Source organism: Nuphar pumila, chromosome 2, assembly GCF_984573655.1.
Source record: "Nuphar pumila chromosome 2, dmNupPumi1.hap1.1, whole genome shotgun sequence".
In the NCBI taxonomy this organism is placed as follows: domain Eukaryota; kingdom Viridiplantae; phylum Streptophyta; class Magnoliopsida; order Nymphaeales; family Nymphaeaceae; genus Nuphar; species Nuphar pumila.
In genome coordinates this window covers 10,315,924-10,332,058 of record NC_143250.1, presented here as the reverse complement: position 1 = coordinate 10,332,058, position 16,135 = coordinate 10,315,924, and the positions used below count along the sequence as shown (strand labels likewise).

The following is a 16,135-nucleotide window of genomic DNA, read 5'->3' as shown; positions in this document are numbered from 1 at the left end:
CAGGAAAATTCATTGTGAGTGTGTCTAGGCCCTAGGGTTTTGAGAATTAGGAGAAATTTGTTACTTTGAGCAAGAACCCTTTAGAGGCATAAATAATCTGATTTCCGGAGTCTTTTGAAGACATTATTGATTGAGGTTACTGGGAATTTATCCGGGAATCCTCTCTCTCTCTCTCTGTGGCCTTCTTTTATTTGAATTACTTTTATGTCTGACAAGTGTTTTGGTGGCCAAATTTATGCCTAGTACAAGAGTGCAACTTTATTATCCGGCTATCTCATTCACCTCGAGATGTTTATACTCATTTGAAAGTTTTGTCACTTGTACTAGAGTTATTTGGTTGGATGGAATGTATATGATGATTGTTAATTTTTGTGTTCGATGTGTACTTTTAAAGTATTATATAAACCTTGCAAACTGTATTCTGTATCTTGTTGTCTTTTTTAATCAATGCACTCTTCTAGGATATTTTGAGGACAACTTGGGAAAAGGAGAAAACACAACTGCAACAATTAAAGGATGAAGCTGAAATGAAGTATAATGAGATCAACGAACAGGTCCAGTTTCTTATGTTTTAAATCTAACGGAGGGATGCCATTTTCTTATTGTTTTTTCAATTTTTTTGCATATTTTTGTTGTTTTGATTTGTTATTTGCAAGATGTAATTTGTCTGTAAGCTTGGATAATGGTTGCCTTGTGTAAATGTTGATTTTATAAATCTAAAATTCGGCTATATTATGAACTAGTCTTTTGGGAAGTCATTGAGGATCTTCGCAAAGCATTTTCATGTGAACATAAGGTGGAGAACTAGGTTTAATTCTTTTCTGGTAGATGAAACTATGTGTATTCTAGTTATTGCCTTGTAGTCAAGAAAGTATTGACTTTGAAAACCTTTCAAAAACATGTTTTCTGCATCGAACTAGGCACTTCAATATCCCCAGGTACAGCAGACACCCTGAATGGCAAAGTTGGAGTAGTAACTGGTAGGTTCCAGAAATATGGTGGCGTGGGAATGTCACGGGGATCCTAGCATTTGGTGTAGTTACTGATAGAAGTATTCCTAGCTTCATTGTATGTTTTGACCTATCCATTTTTATTGATTAGGTGAGTAAGCATGAAGTGATCTCAAGTATCCCTTACATCTTGTTCTCAATGCATAAAGATGTGTTTCAGTGTTTTACACTAACATGCAAGAAAAAATGTATTTTGTGAGAATGCTGCAGGATCTATAAGCCTGCTAGGCTTTGATAAAATTGGTGCAAATATTTGATCGTGCATGTGGATCTGATCCATTGAAGCTTGTTTGGGTTTTTTTGGTTAGGGTATCCTTTTCACCACATATGTACATCAGAATTCATCCTATCTTTATGGATTTCTCCACTACAAATGCTTTATTCTGACATGAAAATGGGATTTTTTTTTTGGATTTATAACCCGAAGAAACTGCACTCGGCACGAAGACCTGGTTGCGCTGGGTCAGCCTGCCATGCCTACGGTTGTCGTGCTGGCAGCGTAAAACTCTGAGGCTAGGACCCTGCCGTCGGGGCCTATGTTACACATTGGCTTGTGCAGAGGGGTGACACCCATGAGAATCAAACCTTGATTGCCCGTCTGGCAGCCAAGGCCCCACCTGACTACGCCACCCCCTCTTGTGGCCATGAAAATCGGATTGATTGCAACATCTTAAGTTGTAAAATATCTGCATCATTTTAGTTTAAATTTAAACCTAAACATGTCTATCTTGACCAACAGAACTTGCACATTTGATCTTGCTATACAACCCCTTGTTGTTTACCTCTTCCATGAAACAAAATTTCCTCCCACTGGAGTGCCTTACTTGAAATCTTCTCACCTGTTTATTCAGTCCATTAACTTCCTTATGTACTCCCCTTTCCGAATGTCTATGACTGACATGAAGATCCAGGGATAGTTTCCTTCAAATGCCTCAGCATTGGTATCTGTGTATGGCTGCAAGGCTTTTTCTTTGGCATTGGCTAATGAAAGTAGTTTTTAATATTTATCATCTGGTAAGGATGTGGTATATAAACTCTCTTGCGAGCCTTTCAAATAAACACATATTTGTACTCTTTTCCTTTTTCTAATACCTAGTGCTATCAATGAGCATTACTCTTCAGGGCGCAACTTTTGTGAAATGAGTATGTTTTGGCTCTTGGTTCCTCGATGTCAAGAAGTGGAAAGTGACTCCAACACTATACTGTCAACTTTTTTATCGAGTTCAACCCCTCGTTTCTGTTGACTGTTAGAATGACACACACTTGTTGAGAAATTGCAATTTAGGAGGTCAAACTTACAAATATGGAACTTCAGCTAATGGGACATTTTCAGTGAGTAGTTCGACATCCCAAAACTGTCTTCTATTTATATCATGTTGTTTGTACTTATATTGTACCCTTAACCTCTGATGCATATTTTGTTGTGCTAAAAGTACATCTAGGACTGCCATGAACTTCACGGTAGCTTTCTTAGAATTAGGTTTTCATTGTGGGGAATGTGGTGTCTCTTTCTCTCATACTAGTCTTAGCCATGTATGATCAGAATGGTAGTAAAACTGCAATTTGAATGTTTGTGTAAGTAGTAGATGGTGAAATGGACTTTAGATTCAAAGGGAAAATTGATTGGCGGGATGCAATATCTTAAGGTTGGATGGTTCTCGCTAAGGACAGAATGGATGTGGAAATGCAGCTCATTTATTGGTAATATAAATCGGCTCCGTGGTAGATTAATTGTGGAAGCAGTTGTATGTGGACAAGTTTTATGGAACTTGTGGTCAAGCCTGTTGATGCCAAGGGATGTTTGAAATACCTGTCTAGAGCTGATAAGAAAGTAGAAACCAGAAGCAAACATCCCAAAATTTCAAGAATGGTTAGGATAACACCTTGTCATTTTTATGGTTTTAACTAAATCCATGCAATGCCTTATTGAATAGGCTTTATGCGTGTTGGAAATCTCTATGAGAAGCTGTTACAGAAAATTATTCATGAAAATTGTATCGAAGGAGTGTGATGTGATTGTAAAGATAGGCATGGCAAGGAGGGGGCTCTTCAGCAACTCTTTCTAGACTTCTGTGTGATGAACATGTCTACCATCATGCTATCAATTACTTTGCAAGTGCCTAGGAGAAAAACAGTGTGCTTGCTGTACTTTAAGATGTTGAACTCAAAATGGGTGCCATTTCTGTTTGTTTTTTTTTCCATTACTTAGACAAACCAATAGCAGGATTAGCCCTTTTCATTCTTGCATGAAAGCCCCTTGTCCCCTGCAAATATTCTTTGAAGGAACCTTGTGATTTCAGCTAGCTAATTAACAGATCGACGGGGCATGATTTATTTGCATGTAATATCTTAAATGAGCTCTACTGGTTAAGCAGAAGTTCCTTTCATGATGATGTCCAGTCTTGCAGCTCGCTGCCATGTCTTTAGTTTCTTTCTCAACAATGGTTTAATGGGACAAAAGTAATATCACTGTGGTTGACTTCACGACTTTCAGAGTAAAGTTGTTTAACTTATTACATGAATAGCTTTGGTAGTCGGTCCGTTTCCAGCAGCTGCTGGTGGGACAAAGAGCATCTGAAGTTTCTGGCTATCCTTCCATCAGTTTTATTATAATCCGGAATATGCTCAACCTTAGTGAAGTCATATACAAGGATTGTCTCTCAAAGCTGCCCCATATAGCATGCTTATTCTGTTTTATTGTTGGTGAAATTTATCTTTCATTTATAATTGTGTGCCACATATAATGTAAGTTAATGTGTTTCTGTTTCACATCCAAGAATATATATTCAGCTGAATGTTCAAGGTCAGTTTCTACATGTGGTTCTTTTAGATAATTTATTTTTCCATGTCTGGATGCAAGAATATAGTTCCAAGAAGATTGGTGCTCTTGATCTCTTAACTTTCTTTATATGTCTCTGTGATTGATGTCAGGGTAATTTTGTATTTTTCAAGACAGCCATTGGAAAAATATAAGCTATGGGCAGTAAAATGCTCTAGTTTCCATCTTTGGTTCACATTTATTTGTAATGCATCCATGTGGGATCCAAATGTAGAGTCCTTTTTGTAGCTTTCTTGAAGGTGTAACCCAACATTAAAGGCTGCTCTGGTACTGTGTATTGTTTCCCTGGAGAAATTGTCTCTTTGCTTATTATCTTCTTTCTATCCTTTCTTAACATGCATCTACTTCTTTGTGTTCTCCCTATACATTACGAATATCAGTTTCTATTTCCTTTTTTTTTACACGTGTTGCATCTTCCTGTCCAATCAGAACAACATATTGCTTAATCGCTTAGGAGCAGTAAATATCCAAATTGCTGAAAAGGAACACACTCTCTCGGGTCTATCTGCTGAAGGCTCCATCTCTGGATTGAAGGGAGAAGGGGACCTACATACAGTGATTAAATATCTTCGTCGATCAAAAGAGATTGTGAGTATTTGCGCTTTGTTTCTGTGGATATACAAATGCAGGTATATAACGTTTATTTGTCTTTGCAGGCTGAGACTGAGATCTCTTTATTGAAACAAGAGCGATTGCGGTTACAATCTCAGGTATACAACCTATTATCTTTTTAATCAGGTCATTGGTTTGCCATGTTATGCAACCTTGGTGTTTCCAGTTTTTAGCTTAAGGATTACGCACTCCTAGAACTGGTCACTGGTGTAAAGTGTCAGAGCTGAGCTTTGAAAAATTAGACATATATATATATATATATATATATATATATATATATATATATATATATATATATTAGAATATGTTAACTAGATTGTCAACTAGGCATGTCCAACATTTTTTTCCATAAATCCAACCCTACAGATGTCTTTGGCATGATCAATTTGCTATGAATTGACAATTATATCATGTTTTTTTGATGAAAACACAATTTTTGGATGCTTGAATATTTATAAAAATTATGACTTGTTGATTTTCAGGCATTAAAAGATGTTGCTTATGCATCATAATCGGATTCCAAGATCAGGTCCCTGAAAAACCAAGTATGCAGATCACATCCGTATGGTGAAATTAAGAAAAAAGAAAACAAAGACACCCATGCAAATTTTTGGTTCACATATTCTAGTGGCCCTATATATATGTATATATCAGGGTCATCATATTATTGATATTTTGAAAATATCGTGATAATATCGGCAATATATCGTAATATTATTTCAAAATATCAATAACATCATGATATTTTTTTGAAAATTCATTTTTTAATATGTTAAGCTTACTTTTTTTCCTTTTTTATATTTTAAAACTTCTAAAAATTGTTTCTTGATATTTTTTGCTAGAGAAATAATCTAAGGCTGCTATTTTTTTATCTTTTTTTTGTTATATATATTTTCTATTTTTTTTAAACTCCCAAGATTTTCTCGAGAAGAACCTATGAAATCAAATCTGCATCACCAGAGAAGAAGCGAAGGAGAGGAAGAGACGAGAAACGTGAAAGAGGGGCTGCAGCAACTTAACACATTGCGTGTAGGGTTCTCTTTTAATAAATTATAACTGATCCCTTTTGTGTACAATTACAAAACTAACCATTGTATCAACGTACACGATAATATTAAACTAAGGGGCTAAATAGGAAATAAAATGTACATTAAATAATATGTTACAATGAAAAATGTCAATTTGGATCCAAATGTGGATTTAGATCTAGATCCAAATGTCATGTCTCAACAACCTCCCTCAAGTTGTACATGGTGAGAATCATGGACAAATTGTAACGACCCCAACTCATACCTTTGAAAAATACGATTTTTTTTTAAACAGTACGGAAAACTTCCCAGAGATCGGGGGTCCTCACAGTTCCAACTCCAACTGAATAGCTAAGCACCACAAACGAAATTGCAATCATCATCTATAGAAACCAAACCAATCTCTTTATTCAGGAGTTAAGAATTAATCTCAAAGACAGTGTTCTACCCAATAGAAAATAACGTAACCACTGACAGAAATAAGTAAATGAAAAGAACACTAGACTGAAGGACCAAAAAGAAAGAGCCATTCTGTCCACGAACGAAGCTGTCAAAAACTCATTTTGACTCAAGCGTCATTCCAGTAGCTGTCGACTTCACTGATCACCAGCTCCTGCGAAAAACAAGTGAGATAAATGGTTAAGATAAGATATCATGCAACAATTGAGGGAAATACATACAAGACAGTTTATAGCATTTAGGAATTTATTCATGCAACAATCATAAATGCTAAGCATGCGAAGACAGTAAAGCAATAGCTAGTAATAAAACTTCAGCATCCAATAAGAAATAAACATTTCACGCTCACCATCATGTATGGATTAAGGGAACCATTAAAGTATGCATGATCTAATGCATAACAGGAAAAATGCATGATTTTTGTGCAGTACATGAATCCTTTTATTATCTTTCATTTAAGTCTTTTATTTTCATATGCATGCCTTATTAAATGCATACAACTTTAAGTTTCTCTTTTTAATTACCGTTGCCCGCGGATACACCAAATATGTACAATCCTCGAGGTCAAGTAGGTTCCCAGGGTAGCTTAACACACAATTTGTATTTTATTACTAGATTCCAACTTATCCCTTGACCGAATCACCTTCGGAATATTAGACATCAACATCTAATGTCGGGGACACAAGGGACACCCCATGCCCACAAGTTCCACTTTCTTGGTACCAAAAACAACAACTGTGTCAAAACACACCATCCCCAGGTAAAGTGACGGACTCTCCCTAAAACCGTGGCAAGGAGAAGAAACCTAAATATCGGGTTCAGTGGACCAAATTAAGCACACAGAGTTTTGTATCTTCACAGTGTCCCCAAGACCGGATCTCTAAGATCCTCATTCTCCAGATGGGTGATCCCAGAATGTATATTATACTGTGTTTTATTATTACATTTTATTAAAAATCAATTTCTTAAGTTTTGCAACACTATATGCAAAAATAAAGATATGAGTTCGCATCTATCTCTCGAGAGCCATCACAGGACTCTGGTTCGTGGAAACATGTAGAACAATGCAATAAAACGAAACATAGAAAAACCTGATCTTTGCAATGCATTGAAATGAATAAGGAAAAACAATCCCATAGCTCGGGCTTATCAAGCCCTCGACGATTCATTTCGATCATCGATGCACCATATGCATAAACCATGACATGTTATATGTGAAGTAAACCACTACCTATTTCCGTCATGTGCATACCTGCTTGTAGATACACGTTTTCTTAAAGGAAACATCAATGTGTGTTTATTCTCAAGTATGTGCAATTATCACTGCATTACTTCTGTTTTAACATGTCACATACATACCAACACAAAATTCCTATCACACTCCACTTGATTGGCAAAAATGAAATTTTTTATTAAGTGCAAGCCTACCTTTCGCACAATCTGGTCTAGCACATGCAACTGATGAAATACCCACTCTTAACACGTGTTTATATGTCATTGAAGAACCAGGGTCTCGCTTCAGCATGAGACTTCCACCCCGTAGGCTGGGGTCCCAAACAGATTCAGCTGACTCCAGTCAGCTGGATCAGGTATGTCAACCCTGGGCTAAACCTCCAGGCTCAATGACTGAGCCAACCTAGTCGGCTGGGGCCTGACAGCACCAGCACTGGCCCAGCCCAGGCCTGTGCGTGCTGTCAAGGCTAGACAGCCTCCATGCCATCGCTGTATACTTGAAATTTCAAGGAGACCAACACCCATTTATATATATATATATATATATATATATATATATATATATATATATATATATATATATATATATATATATAAAACATGATGCACTATAATTTCTTTTCCTTTTTCTTTGTTAAACAACCCAACAAACCTATAGTTAAATATTTGATTTTATATTATAAATATCTATATATATATATATTATTTTTTTTCTCTTATCTAAAACACCCAGCCCAACCGACCCTGTCGGTTGGGTCTGACAGCATATACACAGGCCCAATTAATTGGGCCTGTGTATGCTGTCAGGGAACCACATCATACTCAGACAGAAATAAAATCATATTGATATTTTATTTTAAATTCTTTTTTTTTTCGATGGCAGAAAATCACAGGCCAGCACCCAGCTGACTGGGTCAGCTGGGCCTGCCGTGGCCCGACCCAAAAGAGCACAACACATCGAAACAGTATATTATCAGACAGTTTCTTTTTTTTTTTGAAAAGAGTAAGTCCAGCGGGTCGGCTGGGTCCAACAACGTATACACAGGCCCAGTTTGGGCATGCGTATGCTGTCAGAAACTACACCACCAGTGTCAACGCAGACACTTGGTGAATACATATATATATATATATATTGTTTTGTTGGAAAACAATGAAAATACAAAATATGTAAATGGGTGCTCCCCCATGGATTTTCATCAAAAGATGCATGACAATCCAATCTCCACCTGATTTCTCATTTGTTTCAAGAAGGGGTACCCGTGCCTTTATAGGAGAATATGAATAGAGGCTGCAGAAGGTGCTAGGGCTGAGCTACGTTGCCTCCACTCTTCTTCTACCTCCTTCACTCTCCCTTTCTTTCTCTCCTTTCTCTCTTATCTCCTTTCATATTTCTCTCTCTCTCTTTTTTTTTTCTAAGGTGAAAATGAGGGAGAAGAGCTGCACCCCCCCTCCTTTCTCTTTTAATATAGCTGGAAACTCTTTAGAGAGTTTCCATCCAGAATTAGGTCTCTCTCTTTAGGGAGTTTTCAGATGTTTTTGGACTCCTTTACTTGTCTTTTTTTGTTTTTGACTTTTGACTCTCTTTTTCTAAAAGATATGGAAACCACTAGACCCCTATTAATTCGGGAAGAGGGTTAACCCTAAACCCTCTTAACCTAAATCCCGAAATTAATAAAAATTAATAAACTAATAAATTTATTTTTTTGAATTTACCTATTCTTAAATATTCAAAAGCTTCCAAAATTTGTCATGTTGACCATGGAGACTTTTTATATGATGTTAACCTCAATTTAAAGCTCCTAGCTGAATTTAAAGTCATAAAAATGTTGGGCTTGGATTTGGATCTGGATTTGGATCCAAGATCCAAACCCATACTCATACACAAATTTGGATTAAGACTTGGATCAAGTCCAGATTTTATAGGACCTAACTAGGACCCAAATCCATAAAAATTTGGATCCTAGGCCTTGGATGAAATCCGATCCAATTTCGGATCCGTTTCAACAAAATGCTAAAATTTTAGAAAAACGCGATTTACGGGCCAACCGGAACTCGAATTTGGAAAAGTAAAATACCATTGCGCTCAGAATTTTGAGGCGCATCCAATGATATATTACATGAATATCAAATTCCGAATGTCGCCCGAAAATAACCTGAATTTCGCTTGAATTTAAAAGTCGAAATTAAAACTCTTCACCAAGTTCCGATTGGCTCGCCTCGACCTTGTCGATGAAACCTGGGTCAAACCCAAACTCTAAGACATCGGTCTCGGAATCGAGCCTCAAACGATTTTTTTACCAGACTTAGCCAAATTTCAGAATTTTCATGAATGGACTAAGATCCAAAAACACGTGATCTTACACAAATTGCTCTTTAAATACCAAAAGCATTGTTGGCTTAGGCACTTTGTAAACAAGTTTGCCACTTAATCTTGAGTCCCAATAAATTGAGCTATAATTTCGATCTATCTCAATGTGTTTTGTGCTTCCATGTTGTATTGGATTAAGTGTAATCTTAATCGTACTTTGGTTATCACAGAATAAAATGGAACTCGTAGTCTGCTGATTTAGACCGGTCAACAAATATCTATTCCATATTACCTCTGATGAAACTGCAACCATGGATTGATATTTTGCCTCAGTGATAGAACGAGCGAGTGTTTTTTGTTTTTTGCTACTCCATTAAACAAGATTTGTTCCAATAAAAACACAATACCTTGAGACTGGCGTCTGTTCATCTGGATCTCCAACCCAATGTGTTTCTGAGAAAGCCATCACTGTGAGCATGTCTTCATTGTTATCCCCTTTTTTATAACAAAGTGTAACGACCCCAACTCATACCCGTGAAAAAGTGACAAATTTTTTTAAACAATTACAGAAACATTCCTAGAAACCCGGGGCATTTACAGTTTAAACATAACCATCACCACAAGGGATCTTATACCCATCACCCAAACCAAACACAAACTTTATTTTTTAAATTCATGAAATCCAAAAGACATGTGCAAGTTAATATAAAGAAAGCAAAAAAGAGGAGACACACTATCCCAAGAAAAGTCCGCCAAGAAGTCAGGTGGTCCCCTCGTAACCCTCTCGAAGGCAAGTCGCCTCACTACGCCTATGAGACTGCGAAAAATACAAAAGTAGGGGTTTTAGAATCCAAAAAATTCTGTATACGAATCTCTTTAATTAAACAAATAAGTAAAAATAACATAAATAAGATTCATACAATATTTTAGAGAGATGTAATTATAATAAGATCATAACTCAATTGACTATTCATGCAATAGAGAATAATTATTAAGCATGAGAGAACAATTTATTAAAAATAAAGACCACAACTTAAGCAATAAAAACATTTAACATGCATTAGAGAACAAACATTATGCATTTACCAATATATAACCACTAAGGGAACTAGTAAATATGCTTGGTCTAATGCATAACAGGAATATGCATGATTTAAGTACATATACATGAATAAATTATTATATTTTATTAGAATTTTCTTTTTATATGCATGTTTGTATTAAATGCACACAATTTAATTTTCTCTTTTTATTATTGTTGCCCGTAGATACTCCAAACGGGTAAAATTTATCGAGGTCACGTTAGGTCCCTAGGGTAACTTAACACACAAGTTATATTTTATTATTAGGTTTCAAACTTAGCCCTCAACTGAAACATCCAAATCTAATGTCGGGATACTAGGGACATCCAAATCCACAAGTGCCACTTTCTTGGTATACCAAAACAACAACTGTATCTACACACCACCTCCAGGTAAAGTGCCAAATTCTTTCTAAAACCGTGATAAGGAGAAGAATCTCAATATCTGGTTAAGGGGCACAACAACGGACATGGAGTTTTAGTATTCTCACGGTTCCCTAAAACTGCAATGTCCAAGATTCTCATACTATAGAAGGGACATCAAAGAGACGTAGATTACACTGTTCTTTTAATTTCTTTTATCTTGTTATTAATTCATCTTTCTTAATCTGCAATTCAACATGCGAAGCTCTTTATGGGACCACAATCCATGGCAACATAGAATAGTGCAATTAAAACAATATCACATTTGATTTTTGCAATACATAAAATAACTAAAACGAAGAGCAATGTATGCTCAAGGCTCACACGGCCTACGATGATCCACTTTGATCATCGATGCATTCTTATGCAAAAATCATAATATGCCATCCATGCAATGATTTCACATGCTTTCCCAATGCACATTCATATATCCAAGCTTAGAGACATGCATGATTCAAGATATTCATATGCATGTGTTTTCTCTACCATGCCATTTACATGCTTTCATTTATCAAGCAAGCATGAGGACACACAGATACATATTGTAAACACACGACATTACAGATTATGTATGTATATGATGGTCGATCACAATAAGAATTAAGACAAGCATGACACAACTATGTTCTTATGCATGAGTTCACGTATTCATGCCAAATACATGCTTTCATTTACGTATCATCCCAATTATAACATGTGAACATTCATGCAACTACATACCTGCAAAAACATATTAATTCAAGTAGACACATGTACATGAGACTTCATGCGCAAGATTCAAAAGAAAGAAATTGCTGAGGCTTTGAAGAAAATGAAATCAAGAAAGGCAGTTGGCCCAGATGGTATACCTATCGAGGCTTGGAAATGCTTGGGAGAGAAAGGTTTAGAATGGTTGACAAATCTTTTTAACAAGATTTGACGGACAAATAAGATGCCTAATGAGTGGAGGAAGAGTACTTTGGTGCCTCTATATAAGAATAAGGGTGATATACAAGATTGCACAAACTATCGTGGTATAAAACTCATGAGTCATACTATGAAACTTTGGGAGAGGGTGATTGAGTCTAGGTTGAGGAAGATTGTAATGATATCGGAGAATCAATTTGGTTTTATGCCTAGAAGATCAACTATGGAAGCTATACATCTTCTTAGACAACTTATTGAGAGAAATAGAGAGAGGAACAACGATTTGCATATGGTTTTTATTGATTTGGAGAAGGCTTACGATAGAGTACCTAGGGACGTTCTCTGGTGGACAATGATGAAGACATGCGTTTCTCTCAAGTACATTAATATAATTAAAGATATGTATGAAGAAGTAGTAACCAATGTCCGCACTTGTGGAGGGGTGACGACCAATTTTCCTATAACGGTTGGGTTACATCAAGGATATGCTTTAAGCCCTTTCCTATTTGCTATAGTGATGGATGAACTTACGAGATCAATTCAAGAAATGTGCCATGGTGTATGTTGTTTGTTTTGATTGATGAGTCTAGAGCTGAGGTTAATGTTAAGTTAGAATTATGGAGATAAACATTGGAAGCAAGAGGTTTTAAGTTGAGTAAGAGTAAGACAGAATACATGGAATGTCGATTTAGTAAGCAACGAAGTAGTGATGGGAGTGTAGTGAAGCTTGGAGAGCACGAAATACCGGTGGATGATTGTTTCAAATATTTGAGATCTATCATTCAAAAGTATGGAGAAATTGATGGAGATGTAAATCATAGGATAAAGGTTGGGTGGATGAAATGGAAGAGTGCAACTAGAGTGTTGTGTGATCGTAGAATGTCATTGCGATTGAAGGGAATGTTTTATAGGACGACCATTAGGCCCGCTTTACTATATAGTACGGAATCTTGGGCTGCCAAGAGACATCATATTCAAAAAATGAGTGTAGCTGAGATGCGTATGCTGAGATGGATGTGTGGAAATACAATAAAAGATAAGATTCAGAACGAGGAGATACGTAAGAAGGTAGGCGTTGCACCCATTGAAAATAAGATGAGAGAGAGTCGTTTACGGTGGTTTGGACATATTCGACGAAGGCCTAATGATGCTCCGGTTAGAAGGATGGAGAAATGGGAAAATATATTAGTTAAAAGAGGTTGGGGTAGGCCTAGGAAGACATGGATGGAGGTGATAAGAAAGGATATGAATGCTTTGAACCTCACCGAGGACATGGCATTGGATATAAATGAATGGAGGAGAAAGATTCATGTGGAAGACCCATAATGATTTTCTTTGTTGGTTCATATCGCCGACCCCAATTGTTTTGGGATGAAGGCGTAGTTGTTGTTGTTGTAGACACATGTACATGAGACAACTATGCAATAATACTTTGATTAAGCATAACATAACTAGTCTAAACATAAGTAGGCACATGTACATGTGACAACTATGCAATAATACTTTGATTAAGCATAACATAACTAGTCTAAACTTGTGCAAACTATTAGTCATGTAACCAAGTCTAATTCCAATAGAAAAATTCTGGAATTATTCATGCCAAAACTGAATGTGTTTTTTTTGGTGAGGCACTTGCCCAACCGAGTCTTGGCTGAGCCCCTGCGTGCACGACAGGCTTGTCATGGCGTTGCCAGGTCTACTGACCAGACCGCAACCCAGAACAAAAAGATAGGAAGGGTGATAGGATTTTACTTATTAAGTTAGTATTAGGTACGGATATTATTAATATTATTAGTGTTTATGCACCTCAAGTAGGTTTAGATGATTCCATTAAGCGTCAATTTTGGGAAGATTTAGATGTAGTAGTACAAGGGATATCTTATGGAGAAAGACTTTTCATCGGCGGTGACCTTAATGGGCATGTAGGCATTAGTAGGGATGGATTTGAGAGTATCCATGGAGGCTATGATATAGGAGAAAGAAACGAAAGTGGAGAAAGGATTTTAGATTTTGGTTTGTCCTATGATACGATCTTAGCAAAGACTTGGTTTAGGAAGAGGGAGTCTCACCTAGTAACATTTAAAAGTGGGGTTAATACGAGTCAAATAGATTTTTTCCTACTTAGAAAGAGAGATTGGGGTTGTTGCATCGATTGTAAGGTAATATCGGGAGAAAGTGTAGCTACAAAACATAGAGTCTTAATTTTAGATCTTAGAATTAGACAATGCCGCAAAAGAGATAGAGATAGGATAGATCCTAGAATTAAGTGGTGGGCACTGAAAGGACATAAACAAGGAATGTTTGTAGAGCAGGTAGTTAAGGAAGCTGATTGGTGTCTCGAGGAGGATTCGGAATCAATGTGGAATAAGATAGCGGGTGGCATGAGAAAGGTGGCTAAGGAGGTATTGGGTGAGTCTAAAGGCGGTGCACCACTAGGTAAGGATACATCATGGTGGAACGAGGATGTCAAATTAGCTATTAAGGTTAAAAGAGAGTGTTATAGAAATCTAAATAAGAGTCGTAATAATGAGAATTTGTTGAAGTATATGATAGTAAAAAAGGAAGCTAAAAAAGTAGTTCGGAATGCGAGAGATAAGGTATATAAGGAGGTTTATGACAAGTTGGATATCAAAGAGGGCGAGAAGGATATTTATAGGCTTGCAAAGATGAGAGATAGGAAATCGAGGGATCTGGGTATGGTTAGATGTATCAAAGATGAAACACAAAGGGTTTTAGTCAAAGATGAGGAGATTAAGGAGAGATGAAAAGATTATTTTGATAAGCTATTTAATGAAAGTCATGCTCAAGATCTTGGAGACTTCTCCATTCATTTTCATGAGATGAATCGTGATTTCATGCGCAAGATTTAAAAAAAAAAGAAATTGCAGAGGCATTGAAGAAAATGAAATCAAGAAGGGCAGTTGGCCCAGATGGTATACCTATCGAGGCTTGGAGGTGCTTGGGAGAGAAAGGTTTAGAATGGTTGATAAATCTTTTTAACAAGATTTGGCGGACAAATAAGATGCCTAATGAGTGGAGGAAGAGTACTTTGGTGCCTCTATATAAGAATAAGGGTGATATACAAGATTACACAAACTATCGTGGTATAAAACTCATGAGTCATACTATGAAACTTTGGGAGAGGGTGATTGAGTTTAGGTTGAGGAAGGTTGTCATGATATCAGAGAATCAATTTGGTTTTATGCCTGGAAGATCAACTATGGAAGCTATACATCTTCTTAGACAACTTATTGAGAGATATAGAGAGATGAACAAAGATTTGCATATGGTTTTTATTGATTTGGAGAAGGCATACGATAGAGTACCTAGGGATGTTCTCTGGTGGACAATGATGAATAAAGGTGTTTCTCTCAAGTACATTAGTATAATTAAAGATATGTATGAAGGAGTAGTAACCAATGTCCGCACTTGTGTAGGGGTGACAACCAATTTTCCTATAACGGTTGGGTTACATCAAGGATCTGCTTTAAGCCGTTTCCTATTTGCTATAGTGATGGATGAGCTTACGAGATCAATTCAAGAAAATGTGCCGTGGTGTATGTTGTTTGCTGATGATATTGTTTTGATTGATGAGTCTAGAGCTGGGGTTAATGCTAAGTTAGAATTATGGAGACAGACATGGGAGGCAAGAGGTTTTAAGTTGAGTAAGAGTAAGACAGAATATATGAAATGTCGGTTTAGTAAGCAGCGAAGTAGTGATGGGAGTGTAGTGAAGCTTGGTGAGCAAAAAATACCAGTGGATGATTGTTTAAAATATTTGGGATCTATCATTCAAAAGTATGGAGAAATTGATGGAGATGTAAATCATAGGATAAAGATTGGGTGCATGAAATGGAAAAGTGCAACTGGAGTGTTGTGCGATCGTAGAATGCCATTGCGGTTGAAGAGAAAGTTTTATAGGACGACAATTAGGCCCACTTTACTATATGGTACAGAATGTTGGGCTGCCAAGAGACATCATATTCAAAAAATGAGTGTTGCTGAGATGCGTATGCTTAGATGGATGTGTGGAAATACAATAAAAGATAAGATTCGGAACGAGGAGATACGTAAGAAGGTAGGCGTTGCACCCATTGAAAATATGATGAGAGAGAATCGTTTACGGTGGTTTGGACATATTCGGCGAAGGCCTAATGATGCTCCACTTAGAAGATTAGAGAAATGGGGGAATATATTAGTTAAAAGAGGTCAGGGTAGGCCTAGGAAAACTTGGAT

The 16,135-nt window shown here is 36.7% G+C and overlaps 1 protein-coding gene across 5 annotated transcripts in view; it reads left to right on the top strand.

Moving 5' to 3' along the window:
• The window catches only part of NUA (nuclear pore anchor), a 165,799-nt gene that overhangs the window by 116,862 nt on the left and 32,802 nt on the right, over positions 1 to 16,135 (top strand). For all 5 annotated transcript variants that reach the window (XM_089995210.1, XM_089995219.1, XM_089995206.1 and 2 more), the window contains exons 34-36: positions 462 to 554; positions 4,279 to 4,437; positions 4,506 to 4,559. In XM_089995210.1, the coding sequence (XP_089851336.1) occupies positions 462 to 554; positions 4,279 to 4,437; positions 4,506 to 4,559 (306 nt within the window). The remainder of the gene's footprint in view (positions 1 to 461; positions 555 to 4,278; positions 4,438 to 4,505; positions 4,560 to 16,135) is intronic.